At 38.0% G+C, this 25,946-nt stretch overlaps 1 protein-coding gene across 1 annotated transcript in view; it reads left to right on the forward strand.

The window, feature by feature from the left end:
* Nucleotides 1-25,946, forward strand: part of SPAG17 (sperm associated antigen 17) — a gene marked incomplete at both ends in the record, with an annotated part of 108,802 nt that overhangs the window by 50,191 nt on the left and 32,665 nt on the right. The window contains 12 exons of the mRNA XM_082336821.1: nucleotides 578-666; nucleotides 1,323-1,439; nucleotides 2,960-3,114; nucleotides 7,519-7,707; nucleotides 9,388-9,478; nucleotides 10,788-11,024; nucleotides 12,534-12,645; nucleotides 13,217-13,345; nucleotides 13,864-13,977; nucleotides 16,493-16,701; nucleotides 20,382-20,502; nucleotides 23,397-23,725. Of these exons, the coding sequence (XP_082192947.1) occupies nucleotides 578-666; nucleotides 1,323-1,439; nucleotides 2,960-3,114; nucleotides 7,519-7,707; nucleotides 9,388-9,478; nucleotides 10,788-11,024; nucleotides 12,534-12,645; nucleotides 13,217-13,345; nucleotides 13,864-13,977; nucleotides 16,493-16,701; nucleotides 20,382-20,502; nucleotides 23,397-23,725 (1,892 nt within the window). The remainder of the gene's footprint in view (nucleotides 1-577; nucleotides 667-1,322; nucleotides 1,440-2,959; nucleotides 3,115-7,518; nucleotides 7,708-9,387; nucleotides 9,479-10,787; nucleotides 11,025-12,533; nucleotides 12,646-13,216; nucleotides 13,346-13,863; nucleotides 13,978-16,492; nucleotides 16,702-20,381; nucleotides 20,503-23,396; nucleotides 23,726-25,946) is intronic.

Genomic DNA, 25,946 nt, shown 5'->3' on the forward strand with positions numbered 1-25,946 from the left:
GCATAGAAGTTAGGGTCGATGTCATCCTATTCATATCAGGTACCCATTGTAACAACGATAGTTTATCAGGAATGACTGGTCAGTTCCTTGGCAGAAGTCATATTCTGTTAGTAGCTTGTAGAACTCTATAAATCCAATTAATTTCAAGTTTAAAATGTTGTGTTTTTCAAAAACATGAAGATATCAACATAACTTATTTTGCTGCCTTTTTTATGTCACCTGTGCAAAGGAATGCTTGTTATTGATTCTCTTGTATAGTAAGCAGAGAAATGGTTCTTCATGTATGAGTCTTGAGGACACTTCTTAGAGTATTTTAGTCTTTTTGACCAGCAAGGCCAGCATTTTTTTTTTTTTTTAATGAGCTGTCTGGCACTTAGGTCCCTGGATTTTGAAGTGCTCTTTTAGGAAAGAAGTGTGGCAGAGCTGGTCATGTATTTATTGGACTAGTGTCATAAAAGAAAGCTTCAACTTGATGGCAGTCTCATCAGGGAGGCTAAGGAAATTGCATCACTCCAACCTTAGTGTTTAGGGCTGAAACTTCTGGAACGCTTCTTAACATTCTGCTTTCAATTTCCAGGACGTACAGAAACAAATGGCAAAGATGGACGAGATGGTCTGGCTGATCCTGTTTTGAACAAAGAATTGGATCTTTTTATTTCTGATACGGCAAGTGTGAGGAATGGAATAAACTGTTCTATAGCCTGAGACAACAGAAGATACTGTTCAGTGCCAGGATATGTTACTGGGGATTCCTTTGCAATGCTATATGCAAATAATAATTTTGCGATGTTTGGTGAATACTGCCATAAGTGCTATGAAATGACTTTGAGTTTTAAGGTGATGGGTCTTGGTGAAGCTACTAATGACAATTCTGTGCTGGTTTCACTGAATACTAGGGGTCTAATACTAGCATGAGAGATTAAGAGAAGTTGCCAAACTGTGTCACGTTAATAGACTGTGTAGTTTGGCATCTTCAGAAACACCTGCCTGCCATACAGCCCTGGATAAATATAGCAATTTTAAAATTACTTCATAGGACATGTTTAAATATTCATAATTGCTTACAGAACTCAAAAACATATAACCTAATAATAAAAATATTTAGATTATGTTTGCCATAAGAAAGCCAAGACCAAAAACCTTTGGGAGTAATTGTGTTTTTTATTAAATAGTGCCATACGGGTCTACACATGTGCAGCATTACGCAATTAACTGTGATGCAACATGGGATGCTGTCTGTTAAGTCAACAAGATTACAGTTAATTTAATACAACTGACACCGAAATGTTGATATTCATTATTTTGTTTTGGTGTATTTTGAGGCGAGTCTGGAAAATTATGGCCTAGGACCAAACTTAGAAGAAATAAAAAAGACACAGAGGCGTTGTTTGACAGACTGGAGTTTCACTGAGCATTTTCAACCCCATGTTCTTCTTCAGGTATCTGTGAACTGACAATCTGGTACATACAGTCATCCCCCTGTTGCTGTACAACAAGTTAGTAGCAGAGTACAGGGTATTTCCTTGCTAGATAATTGATTCAGTTTTATCCCTTTTACATTGTTCTTTAGCTGCTTTTCAGTTTCTTGTATGAAATTTAGTTTGTAATGGGTTTTTATTTCCTGGTTTGGCCAAACTGCAGCCGTCCTTTTTGGTAGTGAGTCTTTTAGCTAAATGTGTGATGGAGACAAAATGATCTTACCCTTAGGGGTGATCTTCCCTGGCAGTTATGGGACTCATTAGTGCAATGTACGTGAAAGCATACTTTTCAAATACCTATGCAGTATATGCTTTATGAGCAAATAGAAAATTTTGTTGCAATGGTACTTCACCTTTTCAAGGCTACAAGCTTCATTTATAGAAACCTTGCAAGCTAAAGACTAAAACTCATCTTGCAGAAAGACAGAACGACAAATGTGAAAGATAAGTTGAAGTGTAGATGGCTTAAGTGGGTAGGCATCCTCTTGGGAGGAGTGGATTATTAGTTTCTGTGCTGCCTTGAGCTTCACATGCTGCAATTCTTATTTGATCCCCGACACGTGCTATACATGGGTGAAGGAAAGGCTGCTTGCACTTTTTCAGCACCACTTTAGCATCACAACTTTAAAGTCTGGTCACACATTTCAGTACCTGGGGAATTCCTTCTTATGCAACATAAATAGCTAGTACTAACTCAACTGTCAATAATTAATGAATCTAATCAAAAGATGCTGATGGAAAATAACTGCAACAGAAAATAACGTTTTGTAAGAATACTTCCATATTTCTTCATACTACATGTCACATCTGCATGTAATTTTTATACCAGCTGATACTAAGGTTTTCATGTTTAAAGAGAATATTTGTTGATTGGGGGTCATTTCAGTTTTTACAGAACTATGCAACTGAGGTAAAATAATAGTTTCAAAGAAGGCTTTCTTCTAGCTATAACTATAAAATAAGTTTCAGGCTGCAGGCAATGTAAACATTGAAAATGATGGGGCAATACAGAACAGAGTGGAATAATGGAGAACACAGTAAATCTCAGAGATGTACAGGTCATAGTATAGCAAATTGAATACCAAGTAAACTTGAGCTAAGAAAAAAAGTAAATTTGTTTTCTTTTTACATGGTATATGATGGTTCTGCTTTTATTTACTAGTTATTTATTTAAATACTTCATTATTTAAATTTAAGTATTTAATATTTAAATTTATTTGTTTATTATGCAGCTGAACTTTTTCATTCGTGGTCAGTCTCAGAAGGTGGAGCATAGCGACTGCCCCTTCTCAATATGAATAGCGGTGGAGTTGCAATTTCCGCCTGCCTGAACACTTCAGGTTGCTGGACTCTAAATGCTTTGCGTACATCTTGTACTTGTTAAGTTCTGAAGCACCTTTTTCTAAAAGCCGTGCTGTGTAGCATCTGTACATATGCTGCTGTCTGCAGGGAGGAGGTACCTTTCTTTCTTTCTTTTTCAGGTTCTTCATACTGCGTCCCAAGAATACAGATGCATTGATTCCTTTTATTGTACCCAGGATAACTCTTTGCTAATGGTTCTTCACAATCCTATGAATCAGTATCGTTTGTGCCAAGAGACTTGGGATGTTGCATTGCACTCTAATGTTGGATTCAGGTAATTGATTTTATCTTTCATGTCTTGTTCACAGTTGTTTTCAATTAAAGCTTGCCTGGCTATGCTTGGGGCAAAGCTTTGAAATTAAGAGATACCATGATGTAACACATTTATGAGAAAGCAAGTCACGCAGGTGGAAAACAGTGCTATATCAAAAGAATTGTATTGAGACAAAGCGTTTCTGAGTGAGGAGAACTGTGCAGTAACTGTTATGTGATTCCTTATCACAAACTATAAAAATACATATAATGCACACGTACACGCAAAGTCATATTAGGGATAGCCATATCAAGAAAACTATATTGAGGACACTTCAGGTGAGGGAGGTTAAGAAGAAAATTCTGTCCAAGAATATAATTGTCAGGTTTTTCAACTGTGTGTACATAAATTAGGGAAGTGTCACTGGGAAAATTTTTCAAGAAAAGCTAGGAGCCATTTATTAATATTAGAATAATTTTTTAACAGAATACCACGTTCTTCTTAATTCCTTGCCACTATCAGTTTACCAGTTAGAGGTATGCAAGTAGCTGATGTGTCCACTATTATAGCTTCTGTCTGTGGACCTGTTCCTTTTGGAATACATTTTTGCACTGAAACAGCTATATAAATGATGTGGGTCCAACTGCTGTTCCAAATAATTGACCAAAAATAGAATATGTGTCCATGTACTGATACGTAAAGAAGCTACAATGCCATGGAGAGACAGCTGAGCTGTCTTTAACCATGTCACTCTGGTGCTCTATGGATTAATTAGATTTGATTTATCAAATAGAATTCCAAGCAAATTATCCAATGGGCAGCAATCAACTTGTCTGCAGGCATCCCTTTCTAAGTGCGGTGCCTCATTTATCAGAATATGGGAATCTTTTGATAGCAACTGTTGTTGGTACCTATATATTTGAACAGGTTTGAATGCTAAATAGGCAATGTATGCCTTCCTGAAGACCTATTTTGTATTGTATCTTTGCTCTCAGTCAGGGAACTCTGTGTGAGTCTATCTCGGCTCTCCAGGCACTTGGACTTAAATTCTTTTCCATGAAAAGAGGCTGTTGTGATGAGCAGTGACTGGGACCAGAGCCAGAAGAGATTTACCAGCAGAAACACAAAGTTTCTTGGAGAAAATGCTGGCTGGTTTGTGGTTGTTGGGCAAATCCACTAAATGTCTGGTCGATCAATTTTTTTTGCATGTGTATAACAGCTGAAATCTTCCCCAAAAGATAGTGAAAGATGGGGTGTTCAAGTAAACCTGGGTCTTGCATTCAGATAGACCCAGGCAGAGGATCAGTGATCTCGAAGTCTGTTACACAGAAGTCTATTGGAGCCCGGAGCTGTTTACTTTGCTGGCTATTCTTACTCTTCTTTGGGGCACTGGACATTAAAGGCCTGATTCAAGTTGCTTAAACATAAACACCTGGTGCTAGCTTAGCTGCTTGGTGTTTCTGAGATGTCTGCGTGGGGCTGACACATATGACGTGAGACCCATAGGAGACCCCTACTCTTTCGGAACAGACGCTGGAGACCAGGTCGCGTACCCTGTATATCTAACATGTCACTTGGTGTTGATGTACACTGAGTAACACTTCATCCCAATGGCATATTGTTGTGTTGTCTGTAGGAGCAGATAGTGAGGAACCAGACCTCCTCAGGAAGCGTTTATCCTTGAAACAACAGCTCTTCATCTCTGGGGTCCCAGGACAATTTGGCTGGTCACCTTGAAAGGGCATTGAAATAGTCAATTCAAGGCCAGCTGAAAAATGGGAAGAGCTCTTGATACCTGCAAAACAAAAGTTGCTAATTTTGCATCCAAAGGAGGAATGAAGCATGTTTTCTGGTAGATGCATTATAATTCAGCTGAGGATGGAATAGCTCTATGCTCCCTCTGTCTTACTCTTCCATACACACTGGAAACAAGGCTTAGGCACTGAAGATAGCTTCTGCTTGGGGCATGCCATCTTTTTTCATTGATGCTTCTTCAGCTTCTGTTTCAAAGCAGCAAGGAGTTCCTAAAGAAACTGGCATGAAAGCTAACAAGAAGGTTTGACTTTGCTGTTGTTTCATTTAATATTTCTATGTCACTGCTAGGTATGCTATTTAATATCTTTTGAAGAGCTATGGGCTCTCATTTGGATCTGTTATGTGGCATATATACTTGCTTTTTCTCTGCAAAATAATCAGCATGACTTCTGACCTTATTCAACCTTTTTGCTAAAGATCATTTCAGATTTCCAGACAAAGCATCATAAATATTTGCTAGTGTATGTTTCCAAGCAACATAACACTCCTCTGGAAGACAGTCTTTAAATACCTGGAGTGCTTCAAGCTGTTGCCTGCAGTAGCTTCCAGATCCTGCGGAGTTGCCAGAAACAGGCACAAACCCTACTTATTAATTAAGCAGTGTTATTACTGGTTTTTACCTTTGTATGAAATAACTGGCTCCTGATGAGTTTAGTAACAATTTATTGATTTTCCTTTCATTAAAATTACTATCATTCTAATTTTGGGGATGTATTTAAGAGTCACACTTTCACCACAGTTACAAATACACAACAGATGCTGTGCTTGACTCTCTCTCTGTTAGTTCTCTACCTGTGTTTACTTGTTACTTCTTTATTGTGACATCTTACAGACCACAGACCCACTTTGTAGGGTTGTTCCGTATTTGCTGTCTGGAATATACTTCTCTTACCTGCTGATCGGTTGGTTACAGTGGGTCCTGGTACAGCGAATTCTCATGCAAGGGGGAAATTAAATCTCTCATGTTGCAGCAACTTTTGCCTCTGGAGAGCCCTGTTACCCTTCCTTCTTCTCTACGGATATCAGGTCCCATAGTTCATGTAGAATGTCTGAAAATTCAGGAATTGTGCTGTTCAAAGGGTAGGCAGCAGGAGGCTGCCCATGAAACCCAATGGATGCTACTGACTAAGGAGATACACGTGTACCTGCAGTGACATGTGTGTATAAAACATTTCGACTCTGGTTAGGATAAGTGACCACTCTAACAGGAAGCCAAATGAATTCAGACATCATCAAAACTATTCTTTTGCTCAAAGTTAATCTTAATGACATTTGTTTACTGTTTCATAGTAAACACATTACACGAGTTACTGGAAAAGAATAATCCTTTCTGAGAAATGATTCTGAGTCAGACATTGGCAGTAGTGACATCAGAATACATATTAATAGAATGTGTATTTTTGACTTTGAATGACTGTTTCATTGCCCTAAAATATTTTCCATGCGAATAATCTCTTTTTTATTTATAACATATATTCATCTTCAAGTTATTCCAGTACTGGCAACTCTAGGTTCCAGCCTAGTTTTGCCTTTTGTTTTCAACACCTTTGTTTTTATAGCTTGTGCACTTTTCTTCAGATACAACCAGAGTCACCTTGTTCCTACTGAGTATACGGTCAACAGTTTCTCTATGCAAGTTTCCCAAAGCAGGCTCCATGAACATTGCAGGAGCTGGGAGAGACTTGCGTATCTTTAAGCTGTACATGAAGCGTATACATCTCTAGTCTGTGTAGGTAGCCTAATTCTCTTGCATATACAATGTAATGCTGCAATAAGAACTTTAAAACTGTCATGAGGTCAAGAATTGGTTGTGCCGCCTACGTGTTCACAACCAAAAACTGTAACGCATACGGAGCTTTTGAGTACAATTGAATCATCTTGAACTTACAAATGCAAAACATTGTGAAGACACAACAACTGAATCTTACGTGTTCTTTAAAAGCCCCCTTTAGTTTTGCAAATGTGAAGAACTGTAAAGAATTAGGGTAACACTCCAAACAAGGGGTTGAGTGGTAACTGCATGTAAGACTTCCAGGCTTCATCCTACCTTGGAAGCAGTTGTTCACAATGAACTATTTTGGCAGTCATTTCGGGCATCTTTGGAAGACGAGACAATGCAACTACTGATACCAGCTGCAAACTCTGGATCAGTTTGTCATTCAGTGTTTGCTTCAACTGCTAACTGTGAATATTCTTAATTTATGCCAGGCTACTGTGCACTGATTCTCTAATCTGGATTTGGATGGCAATTTCCAAGCACCTTGCTTGTCAAACTGATAAAGAAGAGCTAGAAATTAAATAGAATAACACCTCCTCAGCTGCTGAACAAACAAATGAAGTGTATTCTAAAAGACAATATAAACCAAGAGCAACTAAGAAAATAAGTTATCCTGGTGGTAAAACAGTGAGGTATATTAAGCAAATAGCAGCCAGGCAAAAGTATCAGCTCCTGTAAAAACCGAGCAAAACCCTGTCAAACACAAGCATTCTCTCAAAGGTTATAGAATAATATTTGTATAAGAAACTGAGAAGCCAAGTGATCTTGTTTGACCTGAAATCATATTAGTGAAAACTGTATTATGGTAAATAGAGGAATGTTGTACTTTTCAGGAACTATCTTGAGCTGGTGGCCAACTCAGTTGAAGACTGGGTGAAAGAGGAAGAAGTCAAATACCAAGAAGAGAAGATGGCTAAGGAAATAGAGTCTCTTAAACTGGAAAAAGCCATGGCAGAAAAACCTTTTGAGTTGTCTGCATGTGCTGTCAAAAAAACTGTCTTCCCTGAGAAAGCTAAAAGTGGGTATCTTTTTGTTTTATCCTAGAAAATTCATTTTTCATGTTGAGTGCTGAGACCAAAAGTTGTTCAGAGCAGAATCGCATGTATTTTTTCATAGGGTAGCCTTGTTTTGTCATCTGTATAGACTTAAATATGTTTTGAAATGAATTAAATGCATATGTTTAAATATTCTGCATCATCCTCTGTTCTGAAAACCGAGACCTTTAATGTCAATTTACATTTACAATAGCTGTGTTTATTTAATGGAATTACTTTAAGGATTACATACAAATATGAATTTCTGTTTAGATGACTGAACATAGGAAGAGATGAGCAGTAGTTAAAGTTGGCAACACGGTTCAGGAAAATTACTTTTTAAAAGGGCAGGATAAAAGCTGGAAGTCAGAAGCTGTGGGCTAGAAGCTAAAACTGGAATCCAGAGTTGGCTAGACTGCAGAGCAAACTTTAATCACGAGCAACATTTTGGATGGTGAAAATTGTAAGCAGTAACTGTTGAGCAGGCAGCAAAATCTGGAAACCCCCTTTGACAAAAGAAAACTTTTGTCCAAATTGCTTATTTATGTATTTAAATGGTATTAACAATGATTTGTTGATATTTAGCCTTTGCTTTGTTCACCTTCTTTGAGAATGCACTTTGAAACCTTCTAGTACTAGTAATTAGCATTTACAAAAATAGGAATGTTATTCCTCAGCCCAATTAACACGTCTGATTATAGTTTGGAAGCTGAAAGGACAGTTATGACTTCTAAATCGTAACTTGTACCTACCTAGCTGTCACAGGAGCTAGATTGAGTCTTGCCCTGTCTGGTGCCTCATGACAGATAAGAATTGTAGAGAAGTTCGCTTGCTGAAAGAAGATAATCGCCTCTAGCTGGGACGTGCAGATGGGCAACAGTGTATTTAGGTGATTTCAATTTCACTGGTAGTGCTGTAGCCCACACTGTAATTTGTACTGTTTAATACAAAGTAATTTAAGTAGAAGTTTTGGGTAGTGTAGTTTAATTTATCTTTTCTAGCAGGTAAATATTGGGTGTCCAAGCATGATATAAAACTACACACCTAGAGAGATACTCTTTTCATGAGTTATAGATGCTATTAAGTCCTAATAGTAAACAGGGGATATGGTAAGTGTTTCTTTAGTGAAAGTTTGAAGGTTCAGACAGCATTTATTCACTTTTTTGACTTGAAAGGTTGTAATATCTATGATTCTGGTATTGAGTTTGTTCTGGCATTTGGTGAGCTGATTAAAGCACTGGATCTGAATTCTGGAACAGTGGTAGTACCAAAAATAATAAATACTGCTTATTGTTTATTCAGTATTGCTTATCTGCATAAAAAAAAAAAAAAAAGTCTTGTTGCAGGAGCAAAGCCTTCGATAGCAAGAAGCAGAGATTGAGTTTTTAAATATGTTGATATATTGTTTAGCATATGTGGTCCCTAGTTACGACTGTCAAGTAATACTAGTTGTCAGATAAGTTTCTTCTAACCTGAATAGTCTTTCTATTTTATCTCTAAAAATATTTAACATTTTCTTTATTCTACTTTTATACTTTTACTGTTTACAAATATATATTTTTTAATTTACTTGCACTTCTTTTATTTTTATTTTCCTTTTTTTTAAAATTACTCTATTTTCATATATTTTATAACCTCATTTATTCCCCTTTCTTTTCTCAAAGGCAGCACGTCAGAACCTGAGAGCATAACGGAGACTATTCCAGAGTCTCAATGCGACAATGGAAAAAGTCCTTTTATCAGAGAAGGCTCTCTAAAGGTGAGGCAAAAATATGTATGTTTCTGAAATGGACTAAATAACACTGCTTTCCCAGGAAGGTAAGCCTTCATTCTTACATAGACTTGACTCAATCCTCTTAGTTTTTCTGTTCTTGACTATTTCTTGTATACTTTATTTCTTGTTTTCTTTAATTTATTCCTAATTGATTCACTTATGTTATTTTCTTAAGGGAAGACTGGAGTTAGACTAGACATTCCAAAAGCAATTTATAATTGCAGAACTAGGTAATGAGAGTTATGGATAATATCCTACTCCTCATTGAAGTTTTCTGGTTATTAAGCTATGAAAACATAAGATCCAGATTCATGGAAGTACTTATGTACCCAACTCCTACTTTCACTATGTACATCTCTTTGAAATTAAGGAATGTAAATATGATACCTCAGAGTTCCCTTATGACGGAGAATCCCATTTTACAGACGTAGACCGTGGTCATGCACTATAGATGAATTGACTTGCCTAGGTTCACACAGTAAGTTTCTGGCTGAGGTAGGAGTTAAGCACACATTTTTTAAGTCTTAGCACTGGTACTGTCCATTACTCTGTACAAATCTCCCACGCTTTTTTTTTTTTTTTTTGACTCCTTACAGTCATAGTATGCCTCATCTCTCTTACAGGGTGTAATGCTCTGTACATTAAGTACCGATATTGCAATGTAGCTATGAAATGGCGCTAACCAGTTCCCGGGTACTCAACTTGAGCTGGCACAGCTCAAGCACAGCTAATGCCTAACTTGTAGCTATGAATGCTTCCCATTTCTTCCACAGAAATGCTTGTGCTTTGGTATGCTTAGAATATAAAATGCTACAAAGCCCTAAATACTATGGAGAATCTTGGATGTTTCTTGTTGTCTTCCTGATATAAGTTGATAATTCTGGCATTGATACCTCATTCCTCTTTCTGTAATACAATAAAATCATTTTATCTCACAGTTGCATTTTTGGGAATAAACTAATACCAGTGATGAATTCTGATTTGGTGATAAGCATTGTGGAAAAGTACAAAACAAAATAATTCTTTTATGACTGAATGTGTAAGATACAAGTAATCATCTGATATGTCTTCTGTGGTCAAAAATGACTGATCCTGTGGATTGAATGAGTCAGTAATTTTATGCAAAATACAGTGCGTAATATTGTAAAACCGTAGACACGTTTGGAAAACATGTGAGTGACTTAAAACATGGTTCCTTTGAGTTTGTTTACTTATAGTCTTTTCAGCATGCCCATATAAAATACCTTGTAACACAAAGAGAACCAGTTATTTGAATTCCTAACATTTAATGTAGGCTTGGAAGGCGGAGCAGGACCGATTACTAGAGGAAGAACAACTTAAGGAAGTAAAAAATGGAAAAAAAGAAAATTTGGGAGGATCCCAAAAGAAAGGACAGGAGCTAATACATGAAGAAAGTAAAGGTTCCAATAAGAAATCTTCCAAAGAGAAGTTTGAGGATGAGCCGGCAAAAGCTCCTGAACTTCAGGAGGATCCCAGCATCCCAGAACCACATTCTGAGAAAGTTTATAAGGTAAGGAGATGTATTATTGCACCATGTTAGGGAAGTGCTACCTATTTATATAGAGAGTCTAGATCATAGCAAAGCTATTATCCATTGTGAAATTGGAGTTCAGGACAAATTAAGCCTAAGTAGGTCTTGTTTAACTCCATCGTTTTAGCAGCAGATCCTTTCCTAAAAGTTTTGGAAAGCAGTTTCTGATGTTTAAGATTATCCTACACACAACTATTTAATTAACTTGGATGGTTTTTCGTGTATATGACATGAACACAAAGATAAGTTGATCATGGTTTTGTGCCCATGGAAAATATATATATATGAGTTGAATTTTGCCTGAAAATGTGATTTTCATGGGAGAGAGTAGGAAATCTGAATCTGAATTCTCTCAGTGCCAGGAGGCACACAAGGCGGGAACATCGTTCTTCCACTTCGATCGGTCCGCGGCTGTGTGCTCTGGAGTCAAGGGCCACAGCGCAGTCTTCCGTCGGTTTCCCCCTCAGGACACGACCGATCCAGCTCCATCTCCTCCTCCTCACTTCGTTACTGATTTTCTCCATCCCCGCCATTTCTGATGCTCGTCATTTCTGCAACTTTTTATTTTTTTTCCAGGAGGAGGTAGTTGGCCTCCTGCCCAACCCCCATGACTTGGAGGGCCAGAGAGTAGGAAAGGGGAACATAAAGACCTGTTCCAGCTCCCATATGCAGGGACTGCTAGATCTAGTTGAAGTTTTGGCTGTCCACGTTGGAAATCAAGTAAACAGAGTTTGCCATTTCTTCCGTTTCCTGTTTCAAAATTCATGCTCTTGGAGTGCCCTAATACAAGCTATTCTGCCTGATATATTAACATAGGGATATTTCTTACAGAGGGAACTCTTCACTAGCTGTGTCCAAACAGTTTTTAGGCAGTTTGCACCACTTCATATTTGTGGAGCCTAAGCCTTCCATTCAAAACTTGCGAAGGTCAATATATTTTGGTCTAAACTTGCTTGAGTACAGACTTCAGATTCAGAGATATATAACACTTCAGTCTGAACTTACTTGAGTACACTCATCTCGTTTTTGCCAATTTGTGGCTCTTTGGAAGGCACAGCAATCTAAGAATCAGATTTACAGTGTCTGAATTCCAAAATCTAGAGGGTGGAAAGCTGAATCTTTATCTGCCCTTTATCTGATCCCATGGCATTGTACCTTGTCGTTTTGTACATGGTCAGAATTTTTCTTCCCTTCCCATTTTATGTTAGACCACCAGTCTACTTGCTACTCTTCAGTTTCCGTAATGGCTCCATACCACTGAAGGACCAGATTCTGCTCTTATGTGTAACAAGTTACTGCAATTAGTAACTGAGAAATTATTTGGATACGAGAATAACGTGCTATGTATTTGGTAAAGTCATTATTACATTAGTTAAATATCTAAGCAAAAATGTTGACCAGAACAGTGGGATCCTGCTGATGTCCTTTATTTGCCCTTTCATGGCTTCTGCCTTACACTTATACATAATCTAAAACGTGTTTTTCCAGTTTCTTGGCTACAATACAGGGGAGGATCTCATTCAAGTATCAGGAACCAATCGGTATCTTTTCCCATCTGATGGAGGACAGATTCAAGTAGAGAAGATAAAGTTTGTAAAAGGTGATTCTTTAATTCTTTATGTGTTGTTTTGACTCAGTTACTAACTGATGGCATAGTTTCTTGGTCCATAAATGCTTTTTTGTGTCTCAGTGGTAGAAATTCAGTTAAAGACATTGAAAGTACTATGTAATTCCATACTAGCCTCTCTCGCTACTAATGTTTACATTTTCCTGTAGTATGCTAACAATTGATAAATAAATCAAGTACCAGAAAATTAGAAATGGAGAGAAATTTGTTCATATTTATCTGTTCAATGGCAACCAATGCATGGTATTCCAAGACTGCACGTTCCAATAATTTGTCCAGTCAAATTCAATATATCTAAGCAACGGGGTTGTTCTGCAGCCTCTCAGATCTAATTGTCAGGAAGTTTTTGAATATTTAGTCTAAACTCAGATAACCTTAATTTTATCTTCTTGGTCTACTGCTAAGCAATTCAGTCCACTTCTGAGCAATTTTCTTTTTTGTGTGCTTTATAGTTGCAGGTGCAGGGTGGGTTTGTTTTTTTTTTTTGGCACGGGGCAGTTCTGAAGCCTGGTGGGAGCAATAACAGTATCCTGTTGCTTTGCAGACCTAACTTTGGTAAAGGTGAAAGTGATAAAAGACAACCACAATTTCTTCATTCATATCACAGACCCCAAGAAAAATATAAAAGAAATCGAAGTGCAAGAAATTAATGAAGAACAGAAAATGAGTTCAGGTTAGCGGAATGACATCATTTATATAAAGAATTAATAGTTTGAGATATTTAGTAATTGGATGCAAACCTTATCAGCTAACATAAAATAAATTCCTACGAATGGCAGAGGGTACGTAAGATCAGTGTTCTGTAAATAGAAGTAAAAATCCAGCCGGCTGACTTAAGCACCATGTAGAAAGATCTTACCAAGATGTAGAAGCACAGTACAGGTCAACAGATGCAAACCAGTCTCTTTTCCAAAGCAAGGAAATAAATGAAGAGAGTCACCGTTCCATGAAGAATTTTAATTTAATTAAAATGCACTTTCTAGATGAAAAATCGAAGCTATATTACACAAAACTGACTTACATACTACCCTATGAGTGGAATGATAAAGTTTTTCCTGTTCTATATTAATCTATTTTACAGGTTAGTCGTCCACATTAAGGTGCCACTGTTCACACCAGTCATTGGTTTACAGGTCGGGTGGTTCTGGTATGTGTTGCTATCTTTAAAATGCATTCAAATTTTTCTTAAAGGAAATTTGAAAAATCAAAAGAAAGCTGTGAGCAAGTTTGGATCTTTTTCAGCCACCTTGGAAAATGGAATCCAGCTGTCCCTGAGCTATTACGGACCTACAGGGAAGACAGCAGGTAAAGTAAGCAAATAGAAGAGGATATTTGAGAACCATAGGGGGAATTCTTTTTTTTTTTTTTTTTTTTTCTTTCATGTACTCCTTAACCCAATAATTTGTTGCATGCAATTCTGCCTTTCTCAGCAGCTGTTACTACGTGGTGGGGAATTTTGAGCAAGGCTTGAGGTGAGATTACATTGTCACGAATATTCTATGATTCAAATTTCAAAATGGAGGGAGGTCTCTGTGCTTTTATACTTACTGTGAAAATAGAGCAGTGCAGAGAGAAACTTGCAAGTATTGTTATTAAGTAGCCCAGCAAAATCAGCCAATTAATTTGAGCCAAAGAAAATGTGATTTGCTGAGGAGTCTTCTTGGTTTTCCAAGAAATAATATTTTTCTAAACTTATATAGGTGATTATGGAACTTTCATTTTACATTAGGAGTTGGACTTTAGGTTACAGTTGTGCAGACATAATGAGGCATTTCTCTCAGTCTTTCAATAAACACATTCACCGACTGGAAGCAATTGCTTCGCAAAACCACAGTGAAAATAGCGTCTGCTTTTACCAAGAGCTTTTTGTTTCCATTACATTTGAAAGGCCACTGAAACCATCATACGTATAAAAGTGAAACCCTCCTCTAATCAGAAAATAATCCCAGCATTTTTCAGCTCTTAAAATATGAAAACATTTAATTGAATGCATCTTTGTGTGGAGTGTGGTACACCATTCAACTATATACTCAGTTTTTAATATTCAAATACATTTTACAAATTATTTACTAAAAGAGGACTTTTTAAACTTGGGCCAAGAGAGCATCCACAGTGTAGTGGACTGAGGAAACTTGTGTTTTGGCATAAGAGAGAGACATGTCTAATTAAACACCTACATGTCAGGTGTGATGGTCAGGCTGTTTCACATCTACCATAAGCACCCTATTCTACATTAGAATAATCCTTGCCATGTTGAGCTTTAGTGCAGCACTGGTGATGGGCATTCTTTGATTGTTTGCAGTTTTTCTACAATCACTTGCTTATGCCTAATTCCCTTTGTGGGTGTTTGTATCGTAAGTGCTCAGAAAAATTCTAACCAGAGATATTCTGGTTTAGACTATTCTCATATGCTATCCATCCCTAATGTAGAACGGTATGCCATGTAATCTGTGGTTTCTCTCCACTGATTGGTTAAATTGGGTGCAAATTACTCATTTTCCCTGCATTACTAAAATAATTTTCTGGAACCTCTCTAATTCTCATTTTTTTTATTGTTTTTTTTTCTCATTTTTCTTATTGTTTTTTTCTCATTTTCTCTCTTCCATTTTCCTTTTAGGGAAGCTAAGACAACAAAAGGTTCTCAGGCCATTTGCCATCTTTATGCATCTTTTTCAATTATTGGTTAAATGTTAATATTTGTTTAAGTTTTGAATTATTAGTTGTTTTTTCTAGCATGACCAAAATCTAACTTCAGACCACCTTACAACCAGACTTAGAAGTAAGCTCCTCATGGCTTTGTGAGTCTGGCACTGCTTGAGGACCTGCAGGGCTTTCGTCTCTGGGTATTACTGAACCTTTGCACTTGCTCTTTGTGCCTTAATGAAATCATGAGAGTACAACTCCAAGTGCTAGAAATCTGCTTATGTGTACAGGAGGAAGGAAACCTTCCTTAATCTGACGGTCCTCTGGAATTTCCCATTTCTCTCAAGATTTCTGAGGACACTTTCCCTCAATCTCAACAATCCACTCTTTTTCATTGTTACCCTCAAACACTATGTTCTCATTTTTCAGAGCAACCAGAGCAAAGGGGTAGGTGAAATTTCCTTAGGGGTCAAGAGCCTGTAATGGCTTCTGTTCCTAAATTCAGCACTCTGGAAAGTAGTGTCATCTGAAACTGAGCGTGCTCCACTTCACAGCACGGGTGGCTGTGAAGGATAGCTCCCCTCACTAATATACAGAACTTTCTTATACCCAGTTTGCAGTATTCACATGGATATTTATACTCACCTGAGTGGATGGGTTATATTCACTAACGATTTTATTGGACAATTGCCTCAGAATCCTTCATGTCAGCTATCCTGCTACTTTGTATCATTATAGCAAAATAGAGCTACGTAGTGCAAAACTGCTGGCGTCGGTCCGTGCTGGATCAGCCCATGATAAAGCATAACAACAGTGATCATTTCCTAGGCACTAGACTCAAAATGTCTCCGCCTAAGTATTCTGGAGGTAAAAGAGAATTTTTTAAAATTGTGTGTTCTATTTTTGAGAGACAAGTGATGACCTGTGGGAAGCAATAGTTTCAAGATGCCTTTTAGGCTGACAAGTAGTCAGTCTGTGGAAAGATTTTTTTTTTTTTTTTTTTTTTTTAAATAATTTCATATATTCAGCCCCTCTATCTGAAATAATAACCCCCACACACAGAGGTTGTTATTTCTAAGGTAAGATTTAGTTTACAAAATCTTGTTAAAAATAAAATGTGGCTATCTACATTTATGAAACTTAATTGCATTAAAAATATTGCTTTTCCTTTCCTTAGATGATAAAACAGATCCTGTCTTAGCAAGAATTCTGAACATCCCTTCTGTTCATATTCCGACCATAATTTCTCCTGCCACATCAGCTTCTGGAAAAAAAGATAAGTCTGCCAAACAAAAATCAGGAAAATCTCTGCTGTCTGCAAAAGCAAGCCATAGCAAAATAGGCCCTCCACCACCTGGTGACCTGGTAAAGCAAGAAGAAGGAAAGGTGAGAGAATAGATATTATCCAATGAACACAGAAAAGAAACAAAAATTCAAATACATAAACTTATGTAACAGAAACATATATTCTTCTCAGATGGCTTTGAGCTGTGCCTTGACAAATTCCTAACAATTTATGGTGCTTCTAAGGGTATGTTTTACTCTTCCAGTTGTTCTCAGATGTACATGTTGGCAGCTGTTAATGAAGTTAAAGTTCCTTTATGATTCCGTGATATAAAGCAGCGTGTCTTCCATGGTCCACATACTTTTGTCCGTTTTGGCTTTACAGTTACACCTGTTACATTATTAATATCTCAGTGACTAGAACTGCTCTAGAAATTAATTTTTAGTGTAACCAAGTAGGAGAACTTTTCTGTGCTTTCCAAAACCTGTATTAGAAAGTCAAACCAACCGGTAAATTAGTGGAGACAGTTTTGCAAAAGCTTGCTCTGCAATTTGGTGTTTCTAGCTGATCACAAGCCAGGAACCAGCAACTTGAGGAAGTTACTTTTGCCCATAACTGAAGTACTTCTACCACAGGACAGTCCTTTCGAAAGGAGGGATGACATTTCGAAAGCAGATTCTGAATTTCTGTTATGGAATACTTAGCACAGAGTAATACAGGAATCACAGGACCATGTGCATCAGAAATGCATAGCGTTTAATCTTGAACATCTTCCACAAAACTCTGTGAGAAGCTTTTTTTGGCATAAAAACATGTGAGTGGGGGAGGCCATATGAGTTCAGAAATGGGTCACCATTGCCCTCTGCAAAATGACTAACCTAGCTTATTTCAGGTCATTAGCTAACTATTGGCAGAATATTTTAGGCAACCATCAGAGGTTTGTTTGATCCAGTGGTCTCACAGACCAGCAAGGGTATGAGTTATGTCCAGGTTCTCAACCTGAGCCAAATTTAAGTCCAATGTACTGCATATAACACTTTTCATGACCAATCATTTTCCATTAACTCAGTCATTCCTCCCTCTTATATTCTGCTGCTTCCACAGGATGATTGGGTGATATGTAGAGAACATGAGTGGCACCAGGTCTGCCGTGTTTTCCTGCACGGTTTTCTCTTTTGTTCTGTTCCTCCGACTTTCTCCATGGAAAATTAACACTAGTTCATTCAACTGTAGCGGCTTCCAATTCCCAAGGCATTTCATGAAACTCTCCTTTAGTTCTTGTTACCATTTCCTAGGGCACTGCCCCGAAAAGAATCACTACCTTCTGGTCTAAAGATCTGTTCATTTCTTTTTCAGAACTATGTCTTGAAAAATTAGTCTTTTGTCTACGCTGGTTACTTTGACCACTTCTCTCAAAGTCACTCCTGCTATGCACTCATGAGAGGTTTATGAGTTATCTTCTCAGGTCCCTTGGCAAGGGAGGTTGAATGGAGATCGTAATTCTGTTGAGAGAGCTGGGCTGAACTGTTTAAAGAGGTAGAATGGGCAATATGGAAATGAAGGGTTAAATGCAGTGCAGGTTTAATCAGAACAGGAGATAGCTTCCATTACAGAGCAAATGAGAGGAGAGAGTAATAAGAATAAGACAAGAATGCTAACATACTGAGAGCTGCAGGAATAGCATTGGAAGATTCTCTAAACACGAGATAGCTGTGCTGCTTCCATGCTACCTAGTGGATGAAATAATGCTGTAGCTCTTCTTTCAACATGGATTCTGTCCATAGCCACAAGAAGTCCTGCTGACCTAATTTCAACAAGTTTAGGTAGGTATTTAAAGAGCATGAGCATGGAAGGTGGTGTAGGGAGTTGCCAAACAGCACTCAGCATAACACACAGCAATTGTGTGGTATAAACAAACTGTAGACAAACAAATTCCCTTACCATTAAAATTCTGTCAGGAGGACATCTAAGTTCCTCCTCTTCTTCCAGAAGGCTTTTTACTATTTCGTTTAAAATGTCTTCAGTCCATTTTTGGTGTTTTAATAAAAACTCTGAAAGACAGAGCGTATCCATATTAGTGCATACAGCTCCTGGCTGTGTGTCTGCAAGTTATTTTGGAGGACAGGATTAAAATCCAAAGCAAACTTGACAAATTCACATGGACATGGTCTGGAAAATAGGATGCAATTCAGTAAGAATAAATATTAGGTTCTACAGTTAGATGTAAATAATTGATATATATGTATAGAATGAGTAACAGTTCTACCGATAACCGTTCTGCAGAGAAAGGTCTGAGAGTTCCAATGGATCACAAGCTATACATAAGTCAACAATGCCATCTTGCTGTGAGAAGGGCAAAGACCACATTGAGTTGAATAAATATGAGGATAGCCTGCTAAATATGTGAAGTTATTTTCCATTCGGGGCTGGTAGGGCCTCACTTGGAGTATTGTGTCCAGTTATGGATGCTGCACTGCAAAAAAAATGTGGGTCACACTGGAGAGTTCTAAGGAAAGCACGAAGAAAAATCAGAGGTCTAGATAACTTGACTGGTGGGGAAAGATTAAAAGGCGTGGTTTGGGTTTGTTTGATCTAGAGTTGAGAAACAGAATAGCCTTCTGTAAAGAGCTAAAGGGACACCACCATCTCTTATGCTACCCATATAATCAGAAGTAAACTAATTTTTTGCAAGAGAGATTCAGGCTAACTAATAGGAAAATGTCAGTAAGGTTAGTCAAGGTGAAGTACTAGAATAGATTGCCAGGAAACCTCCAGTCCTGGAAATTTTTTAAATAGTTTATGTTAACAGTTTTCTCTAACGAGGTAGACATACTTGAATTATTTTTACCGTTAGACAGGAAGAAGTAAATGACAACTCAGCGTGACTTCTACCCAATTCTGTGACTTCTACTCCATGATCCTGTGACTATGGTCTTAGGGTATTGAGGATAGCCTTAATTACCCAGTGATACTGTGTAAAGTAACCATAAAATGTATATCATCCTTTATGCTGAAAAACAGGTGGCAAAGCATCTGCCAATTTTCCCCTGTATTTCTATTCCTAAAAATTGAGAATATGGGGTAATACCAGGACAAGTTCTCTCTGTTACCTCTGTCTGCAAACCAAAACTGTTTTCATCTTATGGCGACAGGCATAGTGTAGTTCATTGTCACGTACGTTTTTGGGCGGATGACATCAAAGGGTCTATTGTTGTATTTTTTCCAAATGTTCCAGGGTCTTCAGACATTCCTTAGGTAAACCTCATCCTTTCTAGTCATCAGAACAGTTTCCACTACAGAGAGAATTACACATTTTGACTACTAAACATTCCTTCCTGTCCCCTTCTCAAGTCAGCACTGTATCTGCAGCAGACTGGAAGTACTGCTTTACTTATCTTTTGTGCTCTTTTAATGATTATAAGTAAAATAATTGATGTGCAATTTCAAGAATTATTTCACGCTATTCTGCTTCACATTATCCATTTATTGTCATCTTGACGCTGTGTACAAAGTAGCATAATGACTCAGCAAAATGAATAAAGTTAGGAAGGGTTGTTCTTCAAGGGTTAATATAGAGGAATGAAAGAAGAGAGCGCAATCAGAGAAAATAAGCTAATGTTTCCGCTTCAGAATCCATAAGCTCTCAAAATGTTAAAAATGAATGGTAGAAAGCACTTCTTTTTTTAAAATGTTTTGTTACAACTGAAATCTGTAGCCTGATTTTTTTTTTCTTCATTCTTTTAAAATGTGGAATAAAACTAATTTGTGTTTCATTCTGTAGATGGAAATGGAAGAATTGGCTTCCCAAACACAAGTGATGTCAAATGCTCTTGCTTTCCCAAGTTTGAACGTCTCCTGTCCCAATGGACTAGTATTAACTTTCCTTGGTGAAAGTTTTGGAGGTTAGTTTTCCGAGCCACTGCAAAGTAAGGAATTTTAAAAGAAGTTAAAATTACAGGAGAAAATTATTTCTGCCTTGGTGGGTTTAGATGTAACAATATGAATTTTTTAATGTCTCGGATTGCTATGTCTTTCATAACGTCTATTTAATAGTATTTGCAACATAAATAATGTGTTTTACTTCAAACAAATGTAAAATCTAGAATTGCAAGTTGTTGGACATAACAGATTGGGGCAGGGAAGCAGCAACCCTAAAAAGCACTTGGGAGTCATGTTGGATAATCAGTTGAATATGCATGTATATTGGAATACTAAAGAAAACTGGGAAAATTCAATTCATAAATGCATATATATATATATATATATATATCTTTCAAGGAATCTTGAGTGACAACAGGAAGATTGTTATGTTACCTATATCTGCACCTCCTTTGCAATTGTATGTATTGTTCTTAAGTCCACAAGACAAGATGTTCATATTTTGAAAGATTCAGGGGAGAATGACAATAATGATTGAAGCATTGGAAGAGATATCTTATAGTGAGCTTATGCACCAGAGAACTCAAATTAATTACCAAAGAAAAAGTCAAAGGAGTGACTGATGCCAGTCTGGAAGGACAAAGGAAACAGAATTTTGGTGATAGCTTGTAAACAGAGAGCTTGTAAACACAGTATACAAAAAGGTATTACAAATTTGAGGGGCTTGAAACTGAAAAGTAGTACTTTATACTAGATTTAAGTTATGCTCATTTTTTAATGGTAGGAATCATTAACAAAACTAACCCAGGCTACGATGGACTCTCTGCTACTGGGTATTTTACTATCAGGTTTTGTTGCCTTTCTAAAAGATATGATCAGTTTCAAACAGGAATTACTTCTCATCAGTCCTTTGGTTTATGCCATCCAGTACGTACAGAGAACACGGTCATAATAAGGCTTTCTGCCCTTATTGAATTTTCCTTTTGAAGACCGATAGGCTATATAGATACTTGTAAGTTTGTGCGTGACATCCCTCTGCAATGATTCCATTTCCTAGTGTTTTTGAAAACCAGCATGAGGTTCATCTTTGCATACTATAAACTGTAGTAAATCTTGGATTTTTGTAGTCACACCATTAGGTTTTGAAGCAGAAAACTGTGAATTCTGCTGTTGTCACCCGGTCAGTTTTAAAAACAACTACCTACAGGTGTCATTTAATGCTGATGTATAACAAATCTGTCCAGCCCAGTCTGTATTGGAGCTATTGAGTATGTGAAAATAGATCAGCACAACTGCAGAGGTGCCCATATCCAGGAATAAACCAGATTTATCACACACACCAAGTACATGCTAGCAGTAATTCCAATGCGTCCTATGTGTGAGCTGTTGCATAAAAAAAAAACCAGCAGAATCATTTGCCTTCCTGGCAGCTAATGAAACAACATACCTCTTAGAAACCAGCCAAGTAGTAAGTCCACTGTATATAAATTAATAAAAAATAAGAAATTTGTATTAATTAGCATTAATAAATGTAGTATGGTCCTCAAGGATCCGGCACAAATTTATAATCATATGAGAGAGGAATGTCTTGATGGTTTTTTGGTGGGGTTTTTTTTTTTTTTTTGGCCACATAGACCTGAATTGCTAGTAAAAGCTTCCCTCCTCTTTCTTCTTGGACATGTCTTTCCTTTTAATATCAAAATCACAGAATCATAGAACAGCCCAGGTTGGAAGGGACCTCAAAAGATCATCTGGTCCAACCTTTTGTGGAAAAGGGAGCCTAGATGACATTATCTGGTACCCTGTCCAATTGCATCTTGAAAACCTATGGCAATGGGGTCTCTACCACATCCCTGAAGAGGTTGTTCCAGTGAATGATTGTTCTCACTGTAAAAAAATTCTTATATTGAGATGAAACCTCTCCCAGTACAGCTTGTGCCCATTGTCCCTTGTCTTCTCCATGTAGCTCCTTGTGAAGAGAGAGCCTCTGTTCTCTTTGTAACTGCCCTTCAAGTGCTGGAACACCGTGATGAGGTCCCCCCTGAGCCTTCTCCAGGGAGAAGAGACCTAACTCCTTCAGTCTTTCCTCATAGACAGATTCACCAGCCCTTTGATCATCTCTGTGGCCCTCCTTTGGACCCTCTCCAGTCTGTCCATGTCTGTCTTGAATTGTGGGGACCAGAACTGGACACAGTACTCCAAGCGTAGCCTGACAAACGCTGAGTAGAGTAGGATGATCACATCTCTGTCTCTGCTAATAATGCCCCTGTGGGTGTAGCCAGCTTGGCACGTTTTGCCAGTTTAGGGTGAATGTGCTCAGATCAGTCTGGTATGAAGTAAAGAGGATGCAGAGGGTTTTCAAACATACATATTTTGGCAAGGAGCATGAGTTGAAATGCTGAATAGTTGAGGTGAACAGAGCAATTACGGACACATACATGTGGTCTCTTGACACAGCTACCATAAGTATACTCATTAGCACACTCAAAACACTGTCATAATTTAATCTAAGAGCCTTATTTGTTCAAGTAGACAAAATATCTGATTTCAGTTTCTATACAAACTCAAACTTGGTGAAACTCTAACTATTTTCACCTTCGTGGGCAGTTAGGAAATTCCTCTCACCTAATGTCAGTCTTCCAAAAGTTCAGCATCCATAATAAATCCATCTTCAGATTTCCCTTGTTTTCATTTGGAAAGACAGACACCTCCACAGGAGGATGCAGAGTTTCTGAGTAGATGACTGCTTTGAAACAGAGTCTGTCCCTTACTCTGTGGATTACAGAGGAAGCCAAGGAGGGTTACTCTTACTCACCTAAAGTTTCATACCTTCTGTAGACATGCGGAATGATGCTGGGTGTTAGCACTGTTTGAATGTGTGCTACGCAGTATTAAGTAATGCAGAATTTGTTTTCAGATTCGAAAGGTGAAGCCACTACAGCTGAAGCTGAGAAAGAGATGGTAAAGAAAGGTCAGGCCAAAGCAGATGAAGCAAAGGAGGAAGAGGTTATGGAGAGTGGAGAGAAGGAACACGAGGTTACAGAAGGTGAAATAAAGCACAAAGACACCAAAGGAGAACAGGCCAAGCAGCCTGCTGTGGAAATTCTGGTTCGGCAGAGTTATCCCCAAAAGGTAAAGAACTCTCACCTATATACATCTGTGGCAAGGCAAGCAGAACAAGAGGTGTCAAGAGTCATCACCACTCAAGGAACTGTTATAAAGTACATGATGGATGGATCTACCCAGGTATGTTTAGTAGATGTCACTGAAAGCAGCCTGCATGTGTGATTACCCTTGAACTTGTGCTTGTCAACTGAGATAGGGAAGTGTCCAGTTTGTAGATGAAGAAGTTAAGTAACCACTGAGTTATGCAGCTATGACAAGACTAAAATGCTCTTGACTTTGTTCAGAATCGGAACTTAAGGCACATAGACAGCTTTAATGATGAAAATTTTAGGCATGTGAAGATTTTAGGCAACTTTGGGATTAGGAAATAGCTGAATATGGTTTTGAGTATTACATTCCTGGACTTAAACATCTGAAGTATGGGCTAGTTGGACTTTGGGTATTTTTGGCAGCACAAAAGCATCCATATATTTTTTCAGTCATCTAAACAGTCATATGGGATCCAGAAAAGACCTGAGCTCTTCTTCAGTCCTGAAGACACCTTTAGGTATCCTAAATTTTCATCAAAGAGACTTTATATTCCTAAGTACCTCCTTTGTTTACACGTATTTAGGTTGCCCGGAATTCTGGTACCTTTTAGGTGCTATAGGCTAGATACCATCTTTGCAGATACTGTAATCAATCTACAAGCAACTATCTTTTTAAAGTGAAGACTCTATGTGTAGTTAGCAAACTGATAAAGAGAGGAGTCATCTGTTTTGACTCAGAAACTGCCAAAATGATTCCTTATTTCCTCAAGTTGTTGTTTGTTTTTTTTTCTAAGTAGACCACAACTCCTAGTAGAAGTTCTTTATGTTCATTCATTACATTAGATCTGTCCTGGTTTAACCCCAGCCAGCAACTAAGCACCACGCAGCCGCTCGCCCACTCCCCACCAGTGGGATGGGGGAGAGAATCAGAAGGGTAAAAGGGAGAGAACTCGTGGGTTGAGATAAGAACAGTTTAATAATTGAAGTAAAATAAATAAGAACACTTAAATAGGCAAAGCAAAAACCGTGCACGCAAACAAAGCAAAGCAAGGAATTCATTCCCTCCTTCCCATCGGCAGGCAGGTGTTCAGCCATCCCCAGGAAAGCAGGGCTCCATCACGCGTAACGGTTACTTGGGAAGACAAACGCCATCATACCCAATGTCCCCCCCCCGCCTTCCTTCTTCTTCCCCCAGCTTATATACTGAGCATGACGTCATATGGTATGGAATAGCCCTTGGGCCGGTCTGGGTCAGCACCCCCCTGGCTGTGCCCCCTCCCAGCTTCTTGTGCCCCCGGCAGAACAGGGGAAGCTGAGAAGTCCTTGACCAGTGTGAGCGCCACTTAGCACCTATTTAGAGACAGCTTAGCACTACTTAGCAAGAACCAAAGCATCAGTGTATCATCGACACTGCTCTCATCCCAAACCCAAAACACAGCCCCATACCGGCCACCAAGACGAAAATCAACTCTATCCCAGCTGAAACCAGGACAAGACCTTAAACCATTTAGCCAGGATTTCTGAGAAACATATCCATTTCAGAAGTCTGCAAAGAAGCTAGCTGCTGTATGTCTATATGTTCTCAACACACTGTCTTCTGACAGAAGAATATAGATCTTGCGTGCCTAGCATAATTGTACCATAGTCTCTCTATAAGCAGTTTATGAGTGCGTCCTTCTTTATATTAACTTAATATTTGTGACTCATCAAGAACGTATTGCATATAGATAGGCATTCAAAAAAGAAGAAATAGTGAATTACCTTACAGTAACTGTAACTCTTGAGATGTTTCTATATGTTGTCCGTTTGTTTCCCACATTGTACTGTCTTCTACCTCGAACATCTGTACTGTATTTGTGATGAATTCAGGGGCAATTGTTCCCTGCTACACAGGGAAGAATTGGGTGTAATGGACAATAGATCTCAGAAACCAGCTATAATAAGATAAATAACCATGACTTCTTTTTGTTAGCTGTCTTGATGGCTAAAAAATTAACAGGAATCCTAGACATGTGGAATACCTGAATACAGATCAATATGGTGATACAGATGCATTACCGCTGCTACAAAAAAAAGTCATCAACATTTGACCACTTAAATAGTCAAAGAATAATCTTTACTGTTTACTTCTACAATGCCTGTTTGTTACTAGAGTCCCCATTAATTATGTATGTAAACTGCAGCAATTAGCAGTCCTTTCTTTTTGAGACAGCTTCTTTATTTCTTGTATTCATTCTGTGAGTCTCTTTTTTCCGCTCTATCACCCACAATATTCTAGTGACTAATACATTTGCAACACATTCTTTTGAGAC

The sequence above is a fragment of the Platalea leucorodia genome (genome assembly GCF_965183815.1).
Source record: "Platalea leucorodia genome assembly, chromosome: 2".
NCBI classification, from domain to species: domain Eukaryota; kingdom Metazoa; phylum Chordata; class Aves; order Pelecaniformes; family Threskiornithidae; genus Platalea; species Platalea leucorodia.